The 26324-nt window shown below is 58.1% G+C and overlaps 1 protein-coding gene across 4 annotated transcripts; it reads right to left on the bottom strand.

Annotated features, from left to right (window-relative positions):
• Positions 1-1282: 1282 nt before the first annotated feature.
• RIPK4 (receptor interacting serine/threonine kinase 4) lies at positions 1283-26227 on the bottom strand. 4 transcript variants are annotated; one of them, XM_027092595.1, is made up of 11 exons: positions 26016-26123; positions 21220-21390; positions 17892-20495; positions 16760-17051; positions 11061-11209; positions 9450-9499; positions 7797-7955; positions 6929-7032; positions 6500-6503; positions 5456-5719; positions 1283-3739 (listed from the first exon to the last, which is right to left on the bottom strand). In XM_027092595.1, exons 3-11 carry the CDS (start codon positions 17906-17908, stop codon positions 2580-2582), a joined length of 2199 nt encoding a protein of 732 aa, XP_026948396.1. In that variant the 5' UTR covers positions 17909-20495; positions 21220-21390; positions 26016-26123; the 3' UTR covers positions 1283-2579. The 4 variants fall into 4 exon arrangements, with proteins under 4 accessions (XP_026948396.1, XP_026948471.1, XP_026948253.1 ...); XM_027092670.1 differs by lacking the exon at positions 21220-21390 and having other exon boundaries at positions 26016-26130; XM_027092452.1 differs by lacking the exons at positions 17892-20495; positions 21220-21390 and having other exon boundaries at positions 26016-26227.
• Positions 26228-26324: the final 97 nt, after the last annotated feature.

The following is a 26324-nucleotide window of genomic DNA, read 5'->3' as shown; positions in this document are numbered from 1 at the left end:
AGTGCGGAACTGGCCAAATCAGGGATAATTCCAACATCAAAATAAAGGATAATAAGCGTTCAAATAGGAATTCGTGAGCACATGATACAAATAAAAAAATTAAAAGGTAAGCTATATTTCATACACGGTGTCACGTCTGTGGTATTTCTGCCAAAAGTGCTTAGCCACCACTGTAAAGCAGTTATACTCCCATAAAGATGTTAAAAAAAAAAAAATGCTTAGCCTAGGTCAAATCCAGAAGAGAACTAAGACAAACCTACGCTGAGGGCAGTCCACGAAATTACTGGCTGTACCTCCCTGAAGGCAAGGTCATGAAAGACGACACTGAGAAACGAGGGCTGAAGCCTGAAGAGTCTTTTAACAACGCAACACAGCGAGATCCTGGGCCAGGATGGAACGGAGCCCTGATACTGTGGCTGGCTGGTTGCTTTCCTATAAAGGACACTCTGGGGACAGTCAGTAAATCCTTGAAAAGGATTTGTAGATTAGATGATGGCATCGTATCAATGTTCATTTCTTGCTTCTGATAGATACACTGTGGCTACGTAGTGGCTACAGTCCTTGTTTTTAGGAAATACACACTGAAGTACTTAGGGGTCATGAGGCATATTTTCTGCAACCTACTCAGACAGATGGATGGATGGACAGATGGACAGGTGGATGGGGAGATGGATGGGGCGAATGCATGGATGGATAAGTGCACGGGGGACGAAGAGATGAATGGATGAGGGGGTTGGGGGATGGATGGGTGGGTAGATCCGGAAGAAAAGGGAATGACGAGGCAAGAGAATTAAACGTAAACAAATGGAAAATCTACGAAGGGGACACCAGGGTTCTATGTGCTATTCTTACAACTTTTCTATATTTTAAAATTCTTTCAAAATGTAAAGTTAAGAGGAATTCCCTGACGGTCCAGTGGTTAGGATTCCATGCTTCCACCGCAGGAAGCGTGGGTTCAATCCCTGGTCGGGGAACTAAGACCCCGCATGCCATAGGGCATGGCCAAAAAAAAAAAAAAAAAAACTTACAAAGAAATAAAAACTCTGGTGTTGGGAGCTTCTTCCCTAACGGTTCACACATGCAGGAGGAAGGTCCCGGGCTAAGGAGGCAGGAAGCCCGGGTCCACCCTTCCACCTCTTCCATCCCCCCCAGATCACGGGTAAATTCGGGGCACACAGATTGCCCTTCCAAAGGGCATCTCCACCCCACATGGGACTGCCTCAGATCTGCTTTTCAGAAATCAGATTACTCGAGCTCATGTATATGAAAATGTAGGCTCATCGGTTTCAAAAAGGTCGGAAGAGAACTTAGCTTTATTGACATCAAACAGAAGCTTCTTCTTCCACGTGTTCTACATACAACAGTAGCACAACACACTCAAAGCACAAGGCATATTAAAACATAGCCAGTTCTAAGCAGCCCGGATATTTCCTGTCACAGAAAAGAAGTATCCTGCCCACAGATTCACATTAACATACATGGTACGTTAACATCAATCTCTGTTTCATACACCAGTCCAAAGGGCATGTTTGCATACAGGGTCGGGGCCTGCAGCAAACTGACTCTAATCATAGTATTGGGGGGCGGGTGCATGTGGGACACAGGTGACAACAAGAGAACGGGGTTTTTACATCCAAGACCGTGAGGCTGTCTCCTGGAGCTGACTTGGGGGGTCACACCCCAAAAGCTGAGGCCCCTGCAAAGAGTAGCCGTTTGTAAGGCAGGTCAGAAACCCCCTTGGAGACCCTAAAACAGCATCACTCAGCACAAACCGCTACCCGGCCGAGGCTGACGGCTGAAAACGGTGAGGAAGGTGGTGCGTCTAACTCGCTAACACTGTTCTGAGTCCGAAACTGAGGCCGTCAGTGAATTTTTCTTGACTTTTAGACACTTGACTCTAAAGTTCAAACATTTTCTGCAACGAGACATGAATTAGGGCAGGTAGCACTCACGGCACACGTGTGTGGCCACCCACGAGGACTGAGTGACGGACAAATCTGGGTATGAAAGGGCCGGTGAGATGACCGTTTTTGCTTCAAAAACCAACCACCAGTTCACACTCGTTGCGCAGAAGGCAGACGATCCAATGAGATGGAAGTTTTTCACGGATCTAAAGCGACAGCTGACACTGTTCGTCTATGAAAGGTATTCTTCCGGAGAACAAGAATTCCACGAAAGCCTTCTGGAACAGGCTTCTTTGCCTGCCGCTGCAAATGGAGAGAAAAGACGCAGCTCTTCCTGCACACCAACTTCCCAGCCACAGGTGGCTCCACTCACGACGGGGTGGGGGGGCTCACGGCCCTGTCACCGAGGGACCGACGGCAGGAGCGGGGGGTGCAGCCAAATGCCTCCGACCCCCCGTCCCTCCGACGCCGGGCGCACCCGTGGGCAGTGGTCACGCACACCCTGACCAGCCTCGCCGGGGGGGTGCGCAGGCGATGCCCAAGCAGATGCCGGCGCGAATCCCAAGTCGGCGGCCACCCGCCTCTCGAAGGCATCCCGCAGGCCGCAGACGGGGCGAGCGGAGCACGGTGCGGGGACAGGAACCCCGCAGGGGCCCCGTCTCCGGGGGCGGCAGGCTAGGTCTTGCTTCGCCGGAGGAGCGCGGTGGAGGGGCCGGGGCCGCCCTGGAACTTGAGGCTCTGCAGGTTGACGTGGGCCCCGTGTCTGAGCAGCGTCTCCACCGTCTTGGCGTGCCGGCCCCGGGCGGCCAGGTGCAGTGCGCTGAGCCCCTGCTCGTCAGACAGGTCACGCACGTCGGCGCTGACTAGCTCCGCCACCACCTCCGAGTGCCCGCCGGCGGCGGCCAGGTGCAGCGCCGTCTGGTGGCGGGGCCCCCGGGCCAGCACGTCGGCCCGCTCCTCCACCAGCAGCCTGACGGTCGCCAGGTGCCCACCGCGGGCGGCCAGGTGCAGTGCGGTGCAGCCCTCAGCCGTCACGGCCTCCCTGCGGGCGCCCCGGTGCAGGAGCAACCTGGCGGTGCTCGTGTGCCCCGTCTCCGCGGCCACGTGCAGGGGCGTCTGCGCCAGCAGGCCGCAGACGTTGACGTCGGAGTGCAGGTCGATGAGGACGCGGGCCACGCGGTAGTGCCCGCGCTGGGCGGCCAGGTGCAGGGGCGTCCTCCCATCCAGCGTCTGGGCGTCCACGCTCACCCCCGGCTGCTTGGCCAGCAGCTTGACGATGGGCAGGTGGCCCTGCCAGGCGGCGTAGTGCAGCGGCACCCAGGCGTCCTTCCCCGGCAGGCCGGCGTCCACGCCGTGGCGCAGCAGGATACGCACAATGCTCTCCTGGCCGTGCTGGCAGGCCACGTGCATGGGCGTCCGGCCCTCGCAGTCTGCCTCGTGCATGGAGGCGTTCTTCTCCAGCAGCAGCCGCGTGCTGCCCTCGTCCCCGTTCTGGGCCGCGAAGTGCAGGGCCGTCCACTGGTCCTCGTCCGCGGCATTGACGCTGATCTTCCGGGCCAGCAGGAGCTCCACGACGCCCCGCACCCTCTTCTCCACGGCCACGTGGAGGGGGGTGGAGCCCTTCCTGTTGGTGAGATTGGGGTTGGCGTTGTTAAGCAGCAGCCACTTGACGCAGTCTTCCTGCCCAGCCTGCACGGCCAGGTGCAGCAGGCTGGCGCCGCCATCCAGAACCAGGTCGACGTCCTGGGGCTGCAGGATCTTCATCAGCCTGCTGGTGTCCCCGTTCACGATGGCATCCACGAGCTTCTTCTTCTGGATGTCAGTGGCACCGAGATCTGCGGGGAGAGCAGGTGCAGGGGTCACGTGGGGCTGCCTCCCCGGGCCCGGCCAGTGTTTTCTACATGGCCCCCAACTCCCCGTGGCCTCCAGGCCACTTTTTATCTGAAATCGCTTAAGTGCTGTGCTGTCCATGCTGGTTTAATTTAAGATCGAGTGGGGAGACCTCGGGCAGGGCAACGAATGTCTCCAAAGTGCTTTTCCGTCGATGTACAAAGTAAAAATCATTCTACCCATCCGGTAGGGTCGCGATTAGATAAGGGATGTAAAACTCAGGCCCCAGCTGGTACTCAGAAACGGCAGCACAGACCAGGCAGCAGCCCCCAACCCACTGGAGAGCTGGCAGCTCCTAGCCCAGGCCAGTCCTCCAGGGCCCACCACCTGCTCCCAGCCCAACCTCCAAATGATGCCTCTTGTCTCAGCAATATCATGAAGGACGCTTTCTAGAATACTCCTTAAAGGACTGAGTCTCCCATTTTAGAAGGACTGTTATTCACGATGTAAAGGTTAAATTTAACATAAAAATCCTATTACATTGTCGGGTTCCGATTTAAATGAAACGAGACGCCCTCACATGAAACATTTTCAAGGGGCCCTGCGTTGGAGGAGGGGGCATGGGGTGTATTAAGAAAATGGAATCAGCCCAATGGGGACTTAGTGTTTTAACACTGCTTCTGAGATGGGCCAGTGACTGGTCCTCTCCAAGCATGAAGACGTCACTTGAGGGTAGCAGGCCCCGAGAGAAAGTTCCACATCTTTCTCCGTGGGAGACGGGTGCTTCTTTCTCTTCAGCCTCATCGCTGGCTGCTAACCTCCAGTCCAGCCAGGCCTTCCCCACCTCTGCGCCTCTGTAAGGAGTTTCCTCAACCCTAAGTGCCCCCTTTCATCCCAAATATTCCACTCTAAAAATTCCAGGAGGTCCACGGCATCTAGGAAAAGTCCTCATTCCAGGAGGAACTCCCCGATTCCCCAGGAAAAACAAGTTCCCCTTCCTCCTGGGGTCTGTACCCTTCCCGCGCCCCTCTGGCCACCCCTGCACTGTAGCCCTAAGCGTGAGCAGGCATATTTTCCTCACGGAAAGGAAACCTCATACGTCATCCTCACCGGCAGCAACGAGGGGGCTGTAGTTGGCACCAGGCCCCCACCCGAGGGCCAGCACCTGGGACAGGGCAGGGGCAGGGGAAAGCACCTTCTAGACAGAAAACCCAAGGCATATAAACAGGACCAGGGAGTCACAACCTCCAAGGACAGCTTGCCCATCAACATGCACGGCTATGGTAGATGGGAGTGCACGAATAAGAAGGAATGCGGGTGTTTTCCCCTCACCGTCTGGGAAAGGGGGTACAGGGCTGACATTACAAGAGAGAGAGGTCTCCAGGGAGAGGGGTTCCATACATCCACTGGGCTCCCTGATGCAGCTCGAGTTCTTCAACCTGCAAACCGGAGGTCAGCCCCTGCGTGCCGGGCTGGCACGGGTGAGACCCACCCGCACAGCCAGGGGTGTGACTCACCCCTCTTACATCTAAGTGACACCTGCTCGGCCCACGTGCATCTCTGCATTTGCACTGACGCCCAAACCCAATCAGTGAAGGGCTGCAGAAAACACAGGACAGCTACCGTGAGGTCAGGAAGCCCGTTCAGTTGCTCACTCTCTGCCCGGCCCCCCCGGCCCCCAGTTAAGCGCATTATTTCCCAGGGATGGGCCCTCCACTCACCGCCCGCTGAAGACTCCCGCTCGAAGGACAAGGACAGCGACCCTCTGGAGGAGAAGGCAGAATCCACCGAGGACACCCCCGACAGCCTCTTGCCGCTGCTCGCCGACGGAAGTTTGCACGCGGAGGAGCTGCGGCCGAGCTCTTCCGGGCCCTCGAGGGTCTGGGAGATGCCCGAGTCTAGCTGGGACAGCAGCTCGGAGAGGCTGTGGTCGTTGTCAAAGGTCGGGGCAGAGGCTCGCTTGAGCGGGGTGGCCACGGGCGCCTGCAGAGACAGCACACAGCGGGGATGAGGCTCCATCGTGACCTGACGGGGCGGGCGGAGGAGGTGGGGAACACGTGGGTCCCCCGTGAGCCATGCAGGGAATTTAACTCCCGTTACCATGGTTCTAGGGGCCCAGAGACCCTGCGCTGGGTCCACCCGGCGGGAGGACAAGGTAAGAAAAGACAACGACGGGGACGGAATGCCCGTCACCATGCTGGGCCCCATCTGCGCAGTGGCGTGGCCCTGAGTTATCCGGACAAGACGTGAATAAGCTGCAGGAGGTGAAGCCTGTGTGCTGGCCGTGTCCACCCAGGACAGGTCAGCGCTGATACGAAACGGAGGAAGGAGATGGGCTGGGGTCCTAACAACCCGCCACCCTCCCCGGAGCTGTGCGAGTCTAGCTGGGGGGCCGCGTGTGTACAAGGGTGGGGGGCAGGGGCCGAGCTACAGGGACAGCACGGCAGTCCACCCCAACCCATCCTAACGGGCCCTTCCGAGGGCCCCCTCCTGCCCGGCCGCGAGAAACGCAGGTTGTGCCGAGGGGTTAGAATCTGCAGGTGACTCGTGATTCCTCCCGGTTCCCGCCCACCTGTCCCCAAATCTTCCCTCTCCTCGGGAACTGGTGGCCTGGCGCACCGAGTCACACCACGCGCTGGGCCTTTCTTCCCCTTGTGGGGGTGTTGGGGACCGGGTCCCCTGCCCTGCCCCTCTGCCCTCTGCCCTCACGCACACGCCCCTTCCTGCTCAGACAGCAGACACACCATCAATGCTTACTTATCTCCCGGCCTCACAGCACAGCCTGGGGTGATAACACCAGATATCACCCGATAAGGTTAGTTTAGCAGGCTCCACGAAAGGTATTTATTTAGTTCGCGTAGTTAGAATTGATCACATCTCACCTAACCTGTGTGGCACTCATAAAACAAAACGTTCATAGGCAGTTAGAAAGTGGACAGATCCCCAGCCTCCAGGTGCAAAAAGACCCCCAGACCCCCAGAGCCCAGACCCCCTCCCCAGTCTGGCCTGCAGGCTTCCGAGACCAGCTCGCCAAGGCAGCAAGCTCGAGGCCGAGCAGCCAGGGGCAGGGGGACGGCCCAAGCCTCAGAACAGGGCGCGAGTGGTCCAGGCTGGCAGGGCATTTGCAGAAAAGAGAGATTCAACCCCCGAAGCCAAGTTAGGGGAAACCAGGCCCCCGGGAGGGTCCCCATTACCTCGGCCTCGGCCTCAGGTGGGTTTCTCACATCCGGGTCTGGAGTTGTCTCTTTCACCTCATCGTCAGGTTTTTCGCACAGGTCCTCGGTTTCAGAGGTGATTTCTTTGGGGGACAAAACACAAAAGGGTATATCGCCTCCACACTGACTCACACAAATGCTCTAGTTAAACGTGTGACCTCAGGCTGGGACAGAAGAGGCAGCACCTGCAGGGTCCAGCCTCTTGACCGGTCAGCACTGTGGCCTCCCAGGCTGCTGGCCCCGGCCAAGCTCATGGCAACCCCGCAGGGGTCCCCATCGGCAACCACATGCAGGGTCTGGCCAGACTCCAAGCAGGAGCCACCGAGGCCCCGTTTCCCCAAGAAGCCAGACCCGCCGGAGCGCGTACCCCGACGGCCCGGCTGCCAGCTCCTGGCGAGAGGCTCCCACCGCATTCACGCTGGTTTCCCCATACGTTTTAAACGTCGTGATCAATTTCAAGTGCGTCAGGATCACTCTCCTAACCAAAGGACACAGCCGTTCCCCAGGGACAAGGCGCCATGAGAAATGCAAAGAAAGCCGCAGGCCAGCGGTCGCATCGTCCCTAAAAGATGCATTGCTGCATCTGAACCTGCAACACCAAGAGGAGGCTGCTGAGGGCAGCGGGCCACAGCCGGGGGTGGACAGCTGGAGCTGACCACGTGGCTCCAGCCTCCTCGCCCCCGTCACAGGCAGGGGCCACAGGCGGGCACAGCCTGCGGGTGCCGGGCTCGCCCTGGCGCTCCTGTCTCCGGACAGCCTCCCCTGTCCCGGCCGTCGACTCCGTCCCCTGGGACAGCGGCGCGACCCTCGAGCAGCAATACTCCGGGCACCCTCTGGGGGCACTCACCTTGGAAGCTGGGCCGCTCCCGGGGGTCCCCGTGCCAGCACCTCTGCATGAGGCGCAGAAGATTCTCGCAGGCGCGAGGTCTGGGTCTGCAGACAGGTGGCAGCTCGGGGCGGTGGCCCTTCACCACTTTCACCATGATGTGCAGGATGTTCTTCTCATCTGCAAAGGGCAGGTGCACAGGTCAGGGCAGCTCCGTGGGGCTGAGGCAGGATTTCTTATCTTCGGGAGGAGTGACAACCGTGGGAAAGTGTGGGGCACGTCACCACCAACCACCCAGGAGACACGGTATTTCCTTTTCAAAGCACAGAGCATTCTTTAATCCTTCACCTTGCAGGGCACATCTGTCCTCTGTTTTCCAGGTTTTAGAAACTATCTGTGATCTACCAAATGGAATCACTGCCTTGTATCACAGAGCAGGTCTTTTTGGGCATCGAACCTCAAAGGAAAACCAAGTTCAAAGGAGAAAAACATGGAACGAGATCGGTTCCAAAGGGGCCCACGCCCACCAAAGGGAAGAACGCTGAAAGTCACGGAGTCACATCGCCCAGCCCCAAGTGGCCCAAACTGCCCTGCAGTGACAAAAACGTCCTCCTGAATTTCTACCCCAAAGCGCAGGCCCCCGGCGGCCCGAGCGACAGTGCCACCTGGCCACGCTGAAAAGAATCCAGACCACGGACCTCCAGAGGAGGAGATGGCAGGGAGACAGGGTAACGACGCACAGACAAAACCCTGCAAAAGACCTGGGGGCCACGTGCTGACTCTGATCTGCGTTCTTAGATCTTTTTGGTCAGACCAGAAAAGAGTGCGTAGCCCAGGTACTTGACTTTTCCAATAAACCGAGTCAAGGTACTGAAACCTCGGGGCCGGAAATCAGCAGGGTGGGTGCGTGGCAGGGGCAGGAAACCCACAGCCCTCGGGCCGGGTGTGCTGACCCGGGGAGCATCCACCCAATGATTCTGGAGGCTGGTTGCCCCACAATGGGAAGACACCTCACGTGACCAAACTGTACACTTCAAAACGGTTCAGATGGTCATTTTTAAGTGATGTGTGTTTTACGATCAAAAATTAGAAAATTAAAAAAATATGTATCTGGAAATCACTACAACGGACAAACCTACAGAGACAGAAAGTAGATCAGTGGTCAACAGGGGCTGGGGTGCGGGGAAGGGAGTGACTGCCTAAGCAGCCCGGGGTTTCCTTTTGGGGTGATGGAATGTTCTAGAACCGGACGGTGGTGACTATACAGCACTGTGAATGCACTTAATGCCACAATGTACAGTTTAAATGGTTAAAATGATACATTTTATGTTACGTGTATTATAGCACACACACAAAACAATGAGCTAGTACCTAACAAGAGTCACTGAACAGACCCCATCAGAACGGTGCCTTTCCCCGTATGTGAGCTGCACGGCAGCGCGCCTAGTCGGCATATATGAAAGCCTGCGATGAGGTGGGCCGTGGGTCTCTGTGCGGACCTGCTGGGGAGGACAAGGCAGCCCTGCTCCCCACCAGACGGCCCGCCAGCACCACGGCCCAGAGCGGCCCCGACTGTGATCCGCAGGCACTTCCGACACAGAGAAAGGACCACAGAGCACGCCCTCCACTGCTCGGGGAGAGGCAGCTGCATCACCCCTAGACATGTCCACTCACCCGCAAACGGCTTCTTCTGCGTGAGCACGCCCCAGATCACGATGGCGAAGCTGGAAGGGAAGAGGCGCGTCAGTGTCTGTGTGCCGGAGCCTCAAACACAGCGACGAGCTTGAGGAAGTCCACCCAGAGCCTTCGAGAGACTCCGAGACAGAGAGGGGACACCAAGGGATCTTTCATGCAGTTTTTTAAATGGGCAAATACTCTTACTGTGGAACAAGGCATGTGGAAAGCTCAAATGTCAGAAAACAGACAAAACTCCATCCACTGAACCGTCAGTCCCAACGGCAGGAGGGGTTCCCGAAGGGACCGCCAGCCTGTTCCTGGACCGCCAGCTCGAGGGGAGAACGGCGGAGTCTGCTTCTCTCACACCATCTTCCTGCAAACGCTGGGCCTCAAAATACCGACGACAGCTCTGGGCGTCTCGAGCCCACTGACGTCATCTGAGGGCGTGGAAAAGATGCGGGGGCACCGGCTGAACCTCCCAGAGCCCTTTTTGGTTGTTAGAAATTATATACACTTGTGTGTAATATATATATGTGTGTGTGTGTGTGTGTTACCTTTATATCATTTATATATTAATTATATATATATGATTACTCTGGATATACCCCGAAAGAGCTCAATCTGGTAAAATTAAAAAAAAATAAAAACAGAATCAGAAGTCCAAGCACTGAGCTACCAGCCTGCACTGGGTTAAGGGCAGCTGTTTACTGAAAGGCAAGAAGTCCCCATTGAAAAGTAACTGAAATCTACAAATTCAAAAGTTGAAACTCTCAACTCCGAAATAAACAGAGAATCTTATTCTCCCCAAACCCTACAGGCGGGTGCCCAGCGCCCTGTGCACCACTCCCCGACAGACGTCCTGCTCAAAGTCCAACAAAGCACGTGCACGGGCGGCTACGGTCAAACCAGTCGGCCAGGACTCCAGGCGGTGGCCGTGACCCGAAGGCGGGGCTCAGGGTGACAGTCACCGCGTGAGCCAAGAACCACAATGAGGGGCTTACGTGCCTGCCGGCACCCGCCCTCCTGCTTTCCTGCTCCGAGAAGTCTGCGTGATTAAGACCTTCACCATGTGGGAAGGGAAGGCGCCAAATGATTCACGCTTGCTCTCCAGCACAGACATCCCCGGTGCCAGTCTGTGAACAGCCTCTAGGGTGTCTGTGCTCCTGTCACGCGTAAGTGACGTTAGGAAGTGAGTTCCGGGCCACAGGGGACTGGATTCTGGAGCCGGAATCCACACGCAGACAGACACAGAGACCACTTGAGGTAGCAGGTTCTCTCAGCAGACAAGCAATAGAGCCCATGTTCCCTACATCCTACAAACACCAAAGCTTTCACGGTGTGGGAGCTGCCCGTCCGGTTGCATAACCGGCTCTAACTGACACCAACCACTAACGTTCTCCATCCTGGGCCAGCAGCGCTCACAGCAGAGAACTCCCTCTTGTAAGCCAGTCCTGGGGTAGCCTGGACCCTCCGCCTAAAAGCCCTTTCCTTTGGACTGAACCTCTTATCTGGCGGCACGGAGGAGCCCCTGGCCAAGCCCCGCTGCAGAGCACGAGGAATCCAGGCGCGGAGCCCCTGGCGGCCTGGGGCTGCGCGCCTGACACACACCTGTACACGTCGTGCTTGGTGTCGAAGAGCCGGCTCTTCTCCCGGATACGCTCAGGAGGAAGGTAGGCGATGGTGCCGAAAAGGCCGTCCATGCTGAGGTCCTGCGAGTGGGACAGCCCGTTGCACTTGGCTAGCCCGAAGTCGGAGATCTGCAATGCAGTGGCGGGAAGGAGCTCGTCAGGCTTGGCTGGCAGCTTGCTGAGTGAGGCAGCCGGGGCTGCTGCTTTGGGACGTTTTATCAGCATGCCCTCCCCCAGGACCCTGGCAAAGTCGGGGGCAGGGGCGGTACCCCCACCCCCCACCCCCGGCTGAGCAGCTGTGTTCAGGAATCGGCACCACGGCTCTCACATCACCTGCGCTCCCCGGCGCAGGCGGGAAGGCCCAGCCAGCCTGGGAAGAACCATGCCTGAAACCATTAGGAGCTTGATGGACAGGGGAAAAGATTACACTTGAAGGAAGGAATTCACTGGCAGAAGGAAGGCAAGGGAGGGGGCACCCTCAGAGGCAAAGCAGTTATGCAATCGCACAGCTGGGCCGGCGGGCAAGCAGCAGCTGCTTCTTCAAAGGGAAACGCGCCTTCAGAAGCCCTTTAAAGCGAGCAAAACACAACTGCCAACCTCGGCGGCCCTCTGTCCTCCACCTGGAGCGTTCCAGGAACAGACACCTGCTGGCTCCAAACACAATACCCAAACGACAGGTGGACATACATCCCCTCCGCCGCAGGGCCCACCGGCCCAAGGGGCACCTGGACCCAGCAGCTCGGGCCCCATACACCTCTACCTCCGCGTCTCCTTAGGCCAAGGCGTCCTGAAGGCTCAGGGGAACCCACAAGGGGGAAGTCACTGCGGGGCGCCCGCCCTCCCCCCTGCAACCCGGGGTGTGAATCAGAGCCCTCAGAGGCGGTGAAACGCTGTGTGGGATTAGGCCACACTCTCTGGCATTAAGGGACTCAGGATCCGCGTGGAAAACGGCCCCTTCGTAAATTCTCCTCCGAGGCGCGTGGCTTTTTCTAAGCCTTCTAGTTAACTCCGGGCTCCCCTCAAACACGCCTCTGGGGTGATGGGAAATGCGGCCGAGTCAGGCCTTTGGTTCTGGGCTCGCCTGCCCACAAGGTGAGCCAGGGGCCTGGCGTCATCACCGCTGAGCAGGGCGGGTTTAGGACTGGGGACTCGCTCCTTCAAGGGGTCTCTGACCACATCTGCGGTGGGGGCGTGGGGGATGGGAAGAAAGCCTGTGACACTGGACCCGGCCCCCACTTCTGCAGTCAGGCTCTGCCCGGTGGGGGGGCATGGGTCCACACGAGTGAGGCCGGCCTGGCCATTTCGGGGTCCCCAGCAGCGGTCCATTCTCTGACCTCCCAGAAACTTTCCACTCGGGAAAGGGAAGTGCTAGCTCCCCAGAACGAACCCATCACCCCGACCCTGCAGCTCGGGACCGGGGACAGAGCAACGCAAGGTAGCAGGTGGACGAGCGGGAAAGTTTCAGTACCAAACTCCCAGCAGTGTGGACGTGTCAGATTCAGGACTGAGGACAGACGGGGATGCAGGGATCCTGGCACCTGGTGCCCCACCCCCATCTTGGCAGCTTTTTCTTCTTATTTCTGCTGTTTTCAGGTACAGCCAGCTGCTTCAACATACACACTTGACGCAAAGAAAATAAGCTTAAATTCTACGTGAAACCTCCGGCATCAAAAGGCAAACCCAGAAATGAGAATTCTCTGATGGCCACCGACCCTCCGGCCCACAGGATTTCTCCACCTGCTCTTTCTCACCTGTCCCGCCCAGGGAGGGCCTGCCTCGTCTGTCCCCGGGTTCCCAGACAGCAGGACAATGTGGCAATCCCTGAGGACAGCAAGCGCCCTATAATTTACAAACGAACCCGCACTCAGCGTCCGCCTCGGTACTGCCCAGAGCCAGTGCTCACAGGGGCCCCCAGGACACGGCCCTTCCCCCGCCGGGCCCAGCTGGATGAGACTAACAGAGACTAACGAAGGGCCGGGTCAGGGCCGTGCCACCTTGGAGTGAAAGGCCATTCTGGACCACAGAGAACAGGACCCTGGGTATCCAGCCCTTTGAATACAGCCTGGTCTGGGCAAAGTGGGCCCCAAGTATAGCTTGAGATTTTAAATCGAGTTATTCCATTATCAACTTGAAATGCGTTTACTACTGTCACTAGAATTAATATTTTAGTAGTGATATTTAGCATATTTAATATTAACCTCACATATTAATTTAATATTAAAGTGTCTAGAATACACTTTCCAAAAACAGGTGGTTGCTGTGAAATTTTCAGTTCCAGTCATCCTACGTATGGACAAAAAATGTAGCCTCCAGGGACCAAGGGAAGGGGATGGAGTGACAACTTAGGATCTTATTTCAAGATTCCAGATTAAAGTTGTATTGCTAAAAATAACCATCAACTAAAAACTGCCCAGAAATCGAGCGGCCGACTTAGAACCTCAGATGAGGCTCCCGCTGAGTTGTTCCTGAGGATGAAAAACACGCATCCTGTGAATATATTTTCTGCTTGTTTGGGGCTGTGCAGGGTGACTGCCCACCTGGTTAAGGAGTCACAGGGCTTCCCTGGTGGCGCAGTGGTTAGGAATCTGCCTGGCAACGCAGGGGACACGGGTTCGAGCCCTGGTCCGGGAAGATCCCACATGCCGCGGAACAGCTAAGCCCGTGCACCACAGCCACTGAGCCTGCACTCTAGAGCCCGCGAGCCACAACTACTGATGCCCACGTGCCTAGAGCCCGTGCGCTGCATCAAAAGAAGCCACCACAATGAGAAGCCCACACACCGCAACGCAGAGTAGCCCCCACTCGCCACAACTAGAGAAAGCCCGTGTGCAGCAGCAACGAAGACCCAATGCAGCCATAAATCAATCAATCAATCAATTTATTTATTTATTTAAAAAAAAAAGGAGTCACAGAAGTGCATTCCCGACCTTTGGGAAAGAGGGGCTGGTGGCCTGGCCACCTCCTCGGAGCTGCAGTGTCCCCTCCCTTCCTGTCAGTGGAAACTGCTCCCAGCCACCCCAGGTCCTTATTAACAAGCCCCTTGGTCCTTTAAGGAACGTTCACCCACTTCCTAAAACTGCCACGAGTGCCAGGCCTGCCAAGCCCAGGGTGGACAAGCGGAGGAGGAAGAAAGCGCTCAAAGCAAAGGAGCCCCGGGAGCCGGCGCAGAAACGACCACAAGGACGTCAGCCCCGGGCGCCAACGAGCGGCACTCAGCGCCCTACGGGGCGGGCGTTCGGTCCTACTGTGTACACAGCACCGGCGACCACCCCTGGACGCAGGTCAGCATCGCGGCGTGGACAGGACAGGAGGAGACTATGTGCCGGCCACTCCCAGCACCCAGAGCACCAGCCCTCGCCGACACGCCCTCGCCGACACGCCCACAGCCAGGCGAGGCGTCCCCCAGCGACAGGGCCACCACCCCCCCTGCCGGGGACAGAGCGCGCGAGGGCTGTGCTGCCCAGGAGGATGTCACCGTGGTCCTCAAAGGGCGGGACTCCTGCCCCAGACATCCCACATGGCTGTTAGGAGAGCGGCCCGGACGGTGGGAAGGGAGTGAGCTGAGATACAGGCCCCGCTGGGCCAACTGCACTCCGTGACTCAAAGGGATGGGGTGCAATCAGTGGGGTCTCCCTAAGAAAGGCACGTTCTATTACAGTGGCATCTCAGCATCCTTAAAGACGAGTGGAAGGCCTCCCCACACCCTGTACCCTAATCCAACTATGCCTCCTGCTTCTCCTGCCCCTAAAAACCCAGAACTTGCCGTGACTTTTCTTGGGTTGCTTCCTCCTCCGAAACGCCCTTCTGCAGGTGCCCCCACTCCTGACTGGTCCTCTCCGAAGACCAGTCCCATCCAGTGACACCCTCACCCGAGCTGGAGTTCCAGTGACCCCTCTCCCACTGCACCCCCAGGGGCTGTCTGGACACCTACTGCCCGCTACCCCGTCTGCCCTCGTGCGCCACTGCGTGCCACCCGTGATGTCTGTGAGCATCTCATGTACGGCAGTGGGGCGGGTGGGAGACCAAGGGCTCCAGGGCCGCAGAACCCGGTTCGAACCTCTGCTCAACCACACGCAGCTGGACAACACTGGCCTCGATTTGACCCCGCGGAGCCCCGGCTTAGCAGGAGCCACCGTCCCCTCGGAACCTCCCTTGGCAGGCGGGGCAGCTCCCAGAGACAGGGCCTTGCGCACAGTGGGGACCCATCCTCACCTCCCCTTGCCTGTGCTCATTCAAGTTTGAGATCAAAGGTTTCACTCTGACTTGGTGCCCACGGACCCCACGCTGGTCATCACAACTCTGCAATGCTCGTCGGGGACAGAGTCCACGTGTGAAGCCAGCACCCCAACCAGAAGGAAACAGGACTGCAGGGCTGCTAGAACTCAGGAAGGCTGGGAACCACCCACTTGTTTGTTCCCTCAATTCCCCGCTTCACTTTAGCGGAAGGGTACTTCCAGCTTCTGATAAAATCTTATTCTTGAAGGACACCGCCTTAAGGACACCTTGTCGCTAAGTGTACGACGTGGAAACTGATTCCCCCACTGGCCACAGGCTGGCTCAGCCGGAGTGCTGTGCCTGCTGCAGAGTCGGGGTGCAGGGGGGTGGCTGTGTGCGACCCCGGGCCCAGCCCTCCTTCCACGGCGCCGAGGAGCCGGACGGGACCCCGGCCACGGCGTGTGGCCCTTCCTGACCCGCCCTCCTGAGGGACAGGGTGACCTCAGCAGGTGGGCGAGCCTAGAACCCATGTCACTGAGTGGGAAAGCCACGGCTAGTGCCCCCCACGGTGTGACACGATGGCCTTCCAAGGGAGAGACATCTTCAAAGAAACACAAACCTACCACACTAACAAGGGCCAGTTCCAAGGGGACGGCACCCGATTTTAGTTATATTATCCCTTGTGCTTTGCTGCTTTATAAACTTATCAAAGAAAAAAGATCAGGGCTTCCCTGGTGGCGCAGTGGTTGAGAGTCCGCCTGCCGATGCAGGGGACGCGGGTTCGTGCCCCGGTCCGGGAAGATCCCACGTGCCGCGGAGCGGCTGGGCCCGTGAGCCATGGCCGCTGAGCCTGCGCGTCCGGAGCCTGTGCTCCGCAACGGGAGAGGCCACAACAGTGAGAGGCCCACAGGCCGCCGAACACCAAAAAAAAAAAAAAAAAAAAAAAATCAGAACTCACAGGCCTTGAAGGAAGAGAACAGAATGAGTCCCTCCAGGGCCCCTCTCCACAGCACTCCGCAGCCCCCATTTCCGAGCACCCCGAGACTCCCATCACCCTGAGCCTGGGAACCACCAAGGGGAAACAGGCTGACCCAGCCCACACGGAGACGGCCGAGCCGAGGTCCGCTTCAATCTGATTGTGTAAGATGGCCAGTAAGACCGGAATCCACAAACCCACAGCCTCTTTTTCCGGGGTGCCCAGAACCTAGAGTCCTGATCCAGGACTTGGGGGCGTGACCCTTGTTCATAAGAGTCCATTTTCCAGTTACACATCTGTGGCGTTTTTACCAGCCACACACGGCAAGACTGGGGATCCTGATGCTGAGAGAGGCCTCTGCTTTGAGTTCTTTCCCGCAAGGGAACCACCTCCTCTTCGGCCCCCTCGCTGGCCCTGAGGTTCCAGTCCCACGGCCCCCCACCCGGGGCATCCATCGCTCCGGCCACCCGGTCCCCTCACGTCCTTACCTTGATGTGGTAGTGGGCGTCCAGCAGGATGTTGGCGGGCTTGAGGTCCAGGTGGAGGAGAGGCGGGGCCATGCAGTGCAGGAAGTTCATGCCCACGGCCGTCTCGTGGACGATGCGGAAGCGCAGGTCCCAGGGCAGCGGCTCGGAGGCCAGCAGCTTCTCCAGGGAGCCCGTCTCCATGTACTCCATGACCAGGCCCACGGGCTCCTGGCAGATGCCGTACACGGGCAGGATGTAACGGAACTTGGCCATCTCCATCTTCTTGGCTTCCTCCAAAAGTTCCATGCGCTCCCTGGAAAAGTTCAAAGACGTGAGGAATGTGTGCGTAGTGGTCACCTGGACACAGGCACAGGCACTGTGGCCAGGAGATCAGCAGCTCCACACGGCTGAGAAAATTACTAAAATGCATGTACACGTGTACAAGGGCACGTATGTGTGCGTGCGCGCGCGCACACACACACACACACACAGAGCTCACTTTAATGTCACATAATTAAATTCTAGGCCTTCCCATGTCTTCAGTCCGTGGTTATTCAAACGCATCTACGCGTCGTGGGGTTGTTGTAAGCAGGGAGGAGAGAGCCTGCAATCATTATCTGAAAACCCTCCGGTAGCACTGAGCCAATGCAGGCTCCGAGCTGCAGATGACGAGGCCACACTGACAATCCCTTCCCTTGGGATGACGGAAGGGACGTTTAGGTTTGACCAAAAGCTTTAACGAATTATCCATCCAGAGAGCCCAGCCCCCTTCTCTGTGAAGCCCATCACTCTGGCTGGCCCCATCATTCCTAAACCCTAACCCCACGCTGCAATTAACGGAGCCTGGTCTAAAGCAGGGTCTGCAGACTGCTGCCCAAGAGCCACCTTCTTTTTAAAACCATTATTTAAACTGTAGTAAAATGTACGTAACATACTATCTATCGCCGTAACCATTCCCAAGTGCGCAATTCACGGGCATCATATCCGTTCACGACGTTGTGCAACCAACACCACGCACGCCACCCAAAACTTCGTCTTCATCCCAACAAGAACTCTGTGCCCACTCAACAGGAACCCCTCCTTCCAGGCCCCGCTCCCACCCTCTCTTCCCCTTGCCGTCTATGAACCTGCCTGCTCTAGGGATCTCACATACGTGGAATCGTGTAGCATCCGTCCTTTAGTAACTGGCTTATTTCACTCATCATATGTCGTCCAGGTCCATCCACGCTGTAGCACAAACCGAAACGTCACTCCTCTTACGGCTGAGCATGATTCCATTGTATGAACACACACATTGTGTTTACCGCTCCTCTGCTGATGGACAAGACCCTTGGGTCGTTTCCACCTTCCGGTTACTGTGACTAATGCCGTACATTTATACACACAGGTGTTCAAGTCCCTGCTTTCAACTCCTTTGGATACGTGCCGAGGCGGAGAGTTACCTGGTCACGTAGTACTTCAGTGTTTAACTTTTGGGCGACTACCAAGCTGCTGTCCACAGCCAGCCCCTGTTCTGTAAAGAAACTGACTGCATGGCAGTCTCACCATCCACGTCCAGCGGGGCGGAGGCTGTCTCCGCACTCGCGGCAGAGATGCGTAGCTGCGACGCAGACCCCGTGGCCTGCAGAGCCCCAAAGGTCTACTCTCTGCCCTTCACGGAAAGTCTGCCAACCCCTGGTCTAAGGCCACTTCCTGGTGCAGCCGTTACAGACTGGTATCCAGGGCCTTGGTCGGTGTCAGCGTGATGGGTCAAAGTCTCAGAGTACATTCAGGAAAAGAGGCCACATCCCACAAGGCCAAGGCCTGGCCTGTTCTCAACCACGGCCACCGTAGAAAGCACCCGGGAGACGGCTGAAACGCAGACTCCCGGGCTCCACTCCCGGAGAACAGGCTCTAGGTGGGTGCCAGGAACCCGCTTTCTAGGAAGCTCCTAAAGGAAGAGTCTAGAACCACACAGCCTATGGGAGCTGGGAACTGAGGCAGGAAGCAGCCGGGGCAGCCTCAGGGCCCCCCAACCCCCCGCCCGAGAATGCAGATTCCCACATAAGCCCCCCGGCCCAGGACCCAGGACGGCTCCGCTCCCACCACGGGGGCTCTTCCGGAGCTTGGGTGCATCTGCCCGCCCCACTGCGCCTGCGCCTGCTTCCCAGCCTGCTGGAGAGTCAGAAACTACCACGGAAATGAGGCTGCTTCTTACTGATCTGACCTCCTCTCTGAGACCGCAGCTCACTCCCAGGCCTCCTTTACAGGTATGAAAACACTTCCCAGGGAGGAAGCCACCTGCAAGGAGGAACCACGCCGCACTGTTTACCAAGGTCTGCAGCACCCAGCTCTGCCTGCGGTGGGCTCAGCTGGACAGGACCACAGCACCCCTGCCCGCGCGTCCGGCCCCTGCATATGGGAGGGGAGTTCCCTCCCCAAGGTGAGCGCTGGCCAAGGCGGGTGTCTCAGGGAGAGGATCCCTGGGTGCAGACCAGTGGTTCTCCCCTGGGGGGACTTTGCCTCCGGGGGACATCGGGCACCGCCGCTGGCATCCAGTGGGTAGAGGCCAGGAGCGCCACCCTGCACCTTGCAGCACGCAGGACAGCCCCCCGGGCAAAGACTTACCCAGCCCCAAAGGCCAAGAGTTAAGCCTGACAACCACTGGAACACAGCTCACGCATTTTCAGCCAAATTTAAAATAAACCACTAAAGGGATTTCCCTGGCGGTCCAGTGGTTAAGACTCTGCACTTCCACTGCAGGGGGTGCCGGTTCGATTCCTGCTTGAGGAGCTAGGATCCCTCATGCCCATGCCGTGCGGCCAAAAAAAATTTTTTTTAAATAAACCCCTACAGTCTGGAATCACCCACCTAAGTACTCCCAGCAATTACTTTAATTTTAATCTGCATCCAATTAAAATTCATTTATTAGTAAGTATTTACTGAGCATCCTCTACATGTTAGAACTGAGGACGAAAAAGACCCCTTCCTTGCGCCTTCAGGGTATTTACCTTCTAGGGGAGAAGGTGGAAAATCACCCCTAAAAAAAGAAGTGTAGTTGAAAATCCAAGTTCTTTGAAGGGGAAGTACAGGGACCTGGGGACGTTTAATAAAGGGGGTCCCTGACTCAGGTGGGCAGAGGGCAGCAGCGAGGGCTCGTAAGGTCTGTCCCATTCCTACACCAGAGCCCCAGGCTGGAAGCAGCAGGGGCAGAGCGGCCACGAGGCACTCAGGGTGGTCACCGGGGCCCCGGCTGCCAGGAGTGCAGAGAGAGGAAGCTGGTGGATGCAGGGCCCATTTTCGAGGGAGAACCATTAAGTCCTGGTGACCGACTGGATGTGGAGAAGAGGGAGGTAGCAAGGATGACCCTAGACGTCTACTGGGAATCACTGGGTGGCTCCCCATTTACGGAATCAGCAGGAGCGGGGCAGGCAGCGGGCAAGGGGATCAAGACTTTGGCTCTGAACAGGCTCAAGGAGCAAAAGAATTGCCCTGGCGTCAGGAAAGAGTGCGACAGGTATCAGGAGTGAATCATGACATGACTATAGGACAAAACTGAGCTCAGCATGACATGCTCTCTTAGCACTCTGGTCAAAGATCCAATGAATGGAAAACACGATGTCCACAAGAGCCCCCGTGGAGGTCCCCGGGCCGGGCTGAAGAGTGGGTTCAGGTGCCTGGCCCAGGCCGGCCAGCGCCGGCTGCAGCCACAGTGCTTGCTGGGTTCCAGGGTGACATGCAGGCAGACCCCAGCGCTGTGCCCGGTCCCGAGGGACATCTGAAAGAGGAAAGGGCTGCATCAAGCAACATTTCAAATAAGGGTTGTCAGTTAAGAAGAGAGAACGGCGCCCTCGGGCCCATCTCCTTTCTCCTCCCCGGGGAAGACCTCACGTCGCCTACACTAACCAGTTCAACTACACTCCTAACACTCTCTCCCGAGCTGTCATGGCGGGGATCAGTACCGCTGCCGCTCTGTTTCCTATTTTAAGAAGCAGTTTTGCGACCTGTCTGGTCCCACTGCCTTTATTCTCTGTTAAAGTGGCCGCTGGGCCGCCGCTCCCCACCAGCGTGAGTCCAGCACACTGCGCCCACGTGGCCCTGGCACGGGTCCGGCCGCAGGATGGACAGAGACCCGCTTCCGCCGGGAGACCACGGGAGGATCCCTCCAGGCCCGCAGGCTTCCAGGCACTACAGGTTCCGGAGTTACAGGCCGGCCACTCACAAGGATGGCTTTTTTCCGCTTTCAGCAGACGTTCTGAGAGGCAGCCGGACCGACAGCTGAGGAGGATGTCGATGCCGCTGAAGCTGAAGGTGTCGTTAAGTGAGGCTCCATTCGCCCAAAGGGCTGCATACGTCAGAGCCAGGTGACTTCTGACGGCTGAGCTCACTAGACTCAGGGGAGCAGCTGGCGGGAGAGCCCCACCCCAGTGCACCCAGGTCAGCAGGTTTGCGGCTCTCTCCCCCGCCCCGGGCCCTCCCCACCGCACTGAGAGCCCATTTACCTTAGTTTAAAAAAAGGGGGGGGGGCGAGCCACTGCAGCTGTCTGCTCCAGAAAGCTGGCCACAGCCGGAATGTTCTCAGACAGCCCGCACCCTTTCCGGAAGCAACACCAGGCAGCTCGGTCCCGCGGACCACGCATCCCAGGACAGCTCGTGGAGGACGGCCAGCTATCCTGGAAGATAAGGCCTCGTTTCCAGGACAAATCACCTTCTCCGTGACAGCTCAATCAGAAATGCCTAAGAGCCGAGGACCCCGCCATGGCTGCATCCCTAGGGCGAGGAAGGAGGTCCCGGGATCACCCAGCAGGGGGTTCCAGGGGACCCCCCCCACCCGGGGAGCCCCTCACTCAGGCCTGGGGAGTGGGTTGGCCGGGCCCCCTAACCACCCTCTTTGGTAGCGTTCAGAAGGGTCGGCACAAAAAATGTTCATCCCGTTTACATTCTCGTAACCACTGAGCCGAAATCCAAGCCACCCCATCCTCTGGGCCTTTCTTCAGCTGCCCCTAGGATACCCTCCAGTACCCACTCCCCCCAGCTTCGCAGCTGGCAGCATCAGCAATTCCATAAGCCTGGACTGGGCCCTCTCCGGGCACTGCTGGAGGAGACGGGAAGGTGCTTCTCACCCAGAATGAAACCACCACCGTGTCAATTATTTTTTGTTAATGTATTTTCCTCGACGCGGTGTTCCCGGTTTATGCCCACAACAGCACAAGGGAACTGGAGGTGGATTGACTGTGATGACTATTATCCCTTTAGCACCTGAGCGATTTTCAAGCCGGTCCCAGAGCCCAGGTGCAGGAGGGGGGCCGGGGGGCTTCAGGAGCCCAGCCTCTTCACAGCCACACCATCAGCATCAAAGCCCACGCCACCCAGTGACGAGTGACTTTCAGGCCACCCGAGTCCACGGACATCAGTTTTCATTCATACAACCTAAGAATGGTGACGTGCTAAGAGCCTGTCTACGATTAGGCACGATTCCGTGGGGCTGGCGTCGTATTTCTCCTCTGTAATCGTTCCCATCACACCTCCTTTCTCCCATTCGGGGAAGGGTTGCTAATTCCGTTTCCCGGCAGGAATGGGGACAGCACCCCTGCCCCGCCCCTCTTGGTCGGAGATAGAAAATCTAGGCATTAACAGGACCAAGTCGGGGTAAAATTTGTTAAAGACACTTTATCCACAGCACTTACATCCATTCAATGTTTCTTCCCAATTGAGGCTGGCTAAAGCGTATCTCCCCCACCCCGGGGAGGGCATCGGGGTAGGGAGAGATATGAGGAATCTCACCAGACTGATTATTTCTAAAGGACACTTTCTGGAGAAGCAATGGGGTTCTCCTCCAGGCCCAGCCACAAATTCCAAAGACATCCAGCGGGCGAGGGAAGCTTTCCGGAGGCATGGACCTTGGAAGGGGGAGAACACGGGCCCTGGGACAGGCCTGCTGAAAGAGGAGTAGCAGGAAACTACGGGAAGGGGGAAAAGGGTCGGGCTATAGGGAAGGGTGCCCGGTAACAAAGTGCTCCTCAGAGGGAGAAACCTGGGAACCACTTGTGGGAAAAGGCAGCAGGAAAACGGTTTAATCATTTGTTACTGATGCCTCCCAGCCAGGCCTTCTCGCTGCGCACCAATCCACTTATGTCCCCAGGGAGCCTGCGAGGGGTTCCCACACTGCTATTTTTAAACTGACAAGATCCGGGCTTGTCCAATTGTCAGCTCTGTGCTTACACACCCGGGGTTTGCTCGGGCTCGCCCTGACTAGCCGCGGCCAAGCTCCAGCAGCTGCAGGCGCTCAGTTATCCTGGGCTTCCTCTGAGCCAGGGGCTGGGGGCCAGAGGAACGGGCCTCCAAGGCTTAGTTCTCACCTAAATGGGAATGCCCCCCCCACCCAGCTAGACTCAGGCCAAACCCTCGTGATCCCCAATGAGGGTCAGCCAGGGTGGCTACACTTCCCCCAAAGCTCCCAGATGTGCCCATAAGGAGAGCGAGTGCAGATCAATGGGGTGTCACTTGGGAACTCCCCGGGGGTGCCCCTTGGAAGCCCCTGGGCAGGTGTCTCTCTGCTCTCTGGGAACTCCAAGGGGTGTCTGGGACCGGGCAGCCCCTGACCTTCCCCACCCAGAAGTACCTGCTCACGTGGCCTGGGGCAGCCTGCTGCTCTGAGGGCCCGGGGTGCACGCTGGGGCCCTGCTGTGGTCAAGGGGTGGCATGAAGACTGGGGCCTGCCCGGAGGGAGAAGCAGGCGATGAAAAGGACCCACACCTGTACTGGCGGTGGGTCCCTATGTAACCAGTGCAGGAGGCCCCGGGAAAGAAAAGGTCAGGCCCTCACGGCAGGGGTGAGAGGCGCCACCCTTCAAACAGGTGAGACGAGGCTTAGCCGGGAGGGGTTTGGGGCTGAGGGCTGCACCTAGGACCCCCAGTAGAATCTTATTCCCCACTCCAGGGAGCATCTCGCAAATAGAAGGGTCAAGGTGGCAGGCAGCTCATCAAAAGAGCACCGAGGCCACCTGCCAAAACCTGGGAGGATGGGGAGCCCAGCAGCCATTTCCAGGCCTAGAGGCAATGCCGCAGGGCAGGCAGCTGCTTCTGCACCACAGCGGGCGCGACACAAGCGCCTAATGGGCGTCTCAAGCCAGAGAGAGTCAGTAATGAACCTAGAAGACTCTTCTTTACAGGGAGCAGGGGTGTGACCACCGTCTCAGTCAGAGAGCCCAGCTCCTGCCGCTAACGCAGAGCGCCAGCCGACCCCGCCCAGCCTAGCAAAGTGCAAGAGGTGAATCTCTTCCTGTTGGGCAATGCTGACCTCTACCCAGCTGTCCAGTACATGCCACCACCTGCCTATTTGGGGCAGGGCAGGAAAGCCTTCCACGTAAAGGACAAAAAGCTTTGCAACGAGGCAAGGCAAGCTCCTAAGTGGCCCGCCTCACGTGGAGAAACCCCACCTCCACCTGGGCCACCCAAGAAACAAGGGCCTGGTCGCTGGAAATAACAGACCCTGAGGGTGCGGGCTGCTGAGTCAGCCCGGGGACGTGCTTGTTTACTAGGCTCCTCCGATACAGGACGCTGGTGCTAAAGCCTGCGGCTGATGAAGAAAACTCGGCCAGAAGACTCCAGCAGGCAAATAAACGTCCCGAGAGCGTAAAAACACCCACACACCGGCAAGAGTCGCGCCTTGCAGGCTCTAACTGGGGACCGGCGTTCAAAGAGGTTTGGATTTCAGCAAAACAGCCAGGGCGCCCCTCCCGGCCTAGGAAGTTCCTGGGATCCGAGGGAAGCACAGCCTCACAAGCAGCTCCCCTTCGCGTTAGTGATATTTGCGTGACACTCGCCACCACTCTACTGAAGTTTCCAAGAGACACTGTGCTCGAGGCTTAGAGCAAAAAGCCACCAACAGTTCTGCTGTATAACCTCCCAGGCCAGGAGGAAAACACAAAGCCACTAAGTGCGCGGGGGCTTCCTCCCCTCCGGGACCTGAGGGGGCACACGCTGCAATCCTCTGTGCACCTCAGTCCAGGGACACGCACACCACCATTCTGGGGGTGAAAAGCTGGAGTTTGGAGGCCCCAGCATTCAAGAAGCCGAGGATTAGAAACCAGGTCTCTGAGGCAGCAAAGGAGCTGCTTTTCTGAGTCTGTGTCTGTTCGGGGCTGACTTACAGCGGGCTCTCCACACAGAACACAAAATACCACACACCTTCCATGTAGAACGCAAACGTCACCAAAGGATAGGCAATTTAAACGCGCTCAACCGAAGCTTATAAATTATTAAAACGCAACCGTAAAGAGTGAACACCCCTCACCCCAAAAGAGCTACTTCTCAAGACCCTCCTCCCACCCCACCCCTAAAATTATATACACAGACCACAATCCACCGACCGAATTTAACTGGGGCAGCTCCGGTCCTTTCCAACCGTCTTCTTTAACTTGAGCACCTCTGTTACCGAGGGACAGGCAGGTGGCCTCCCAGTTTGGGGATGGGGAAACTGGGGTCCAGGAGGGCACCATGGTCCAACCATAAGTGCAAGGCCGCTCCGCAGAGGCTCGGCCTCTAAATTAAGTCAGCTAAAACGAGAGGGTACGGCCAGAGAGCGCTGAATGTTGGAACCTGGCACCCCGGGCCGCCTGCCGGACCCCACGGCCAGGCCCAAGCCGGGTAACGCCGACGCTCAAGTGCCCGGGCGCCGAGGAGGCCTGGCCAAGCCAAGCCAGGGCTTCCGACCGAAATAATTACCGTCTTACACCAATTTGTGCTCCAAAGTAAATTACTAAGTAAGTCGAACGCAGTCTAACTAACTCACAAAGCACAGATCCCACACGGCACTTTTTCTAAGCCGGGCGCAAACCGCAGCGCCCGGGTGGGTCCTGGGCGGGACGGACGAGCCTCCGAGGGGCGCGGGTCCAAGGCGCAAGGTGAGCCCGCGACCCTGAAAATCCGGGGCTCACCGGAAGCCAGGTAACAATGCCGGGCGCTGAACACCGTCTTAGGCAAACGCGGCTTCCCGAGGCTCCCCGTAGGAGCCGCAGCCCCGGGCACCGGCGTGAGCAGTTAGACCCGGAGCTCGCCAAACCACCCCCAACGTCCCTCCGGCCGAGCAAAAGGCGCAGACCCCGCCGGGGGCTCACGGCCTCGCCCGGCGCTTGGTTCTCCTTCCGAGGCTGCTCCCGAGGCGACTCAGGTGGAGAGAACGGGAACGCCCGGAATCCAAGCACCCCGGCCCCGGCCCCGGCCCGCCGCCGCGCGCCGCTGTGAGGCCGGGCCCCGCCGCCCGCCCCAGCGCCGCCGCCCCCGCCCGGGCCGCTGACCTGTCGTCGACGTGCAGGCTCGGCGAGCACTTGATGGCGAGCCACGTCTTCCAGTGGACGTGGCGCACCTTGTACACCTGCCCGAAGCCGCCCGAGCCGACCTTCTCCCAGCCCGCGAACTCGTCCGCGTCGAACGTGCGCAGCAGCCCCAGGGCCCACGGGCTCCGGCTCTCGCCCTCCATGGCGCGCGTCTAGCCGCAGCTCCGCGCCGCCGCGGCAGCCCAGGTGCCCAGGTGCACGCCCCGCCCACTGACGTCACGTCCGCAACGCGCCCCGCCCCCCGGGCCAGGTCGCAGCAAAAAGACCCAA

Source organism: Aethalodelphis obliquidens, unplaced genomic scaffold (assembly GCF_003676395.1).
Source record: "Aethalodelphis obliquidens isolate GAN/ISIS:26980383/991018 unplaced genomic scaffold, ASM367639v1 scaffold1, whole genome shotgun sequence".
NCBI classification, from domain to species: Eukaryota; Metazoa; Chordata; class Mammalia; order Artiodactyla; family Delphinidae; genus Aethalodelphis; species Aethalodelphis obliquidens.
The sequence above is the reverse complement of the archived record's forward strand: the minus strand, read 5'-3'. Positions and strand labels throughout refer to the sequence as shown.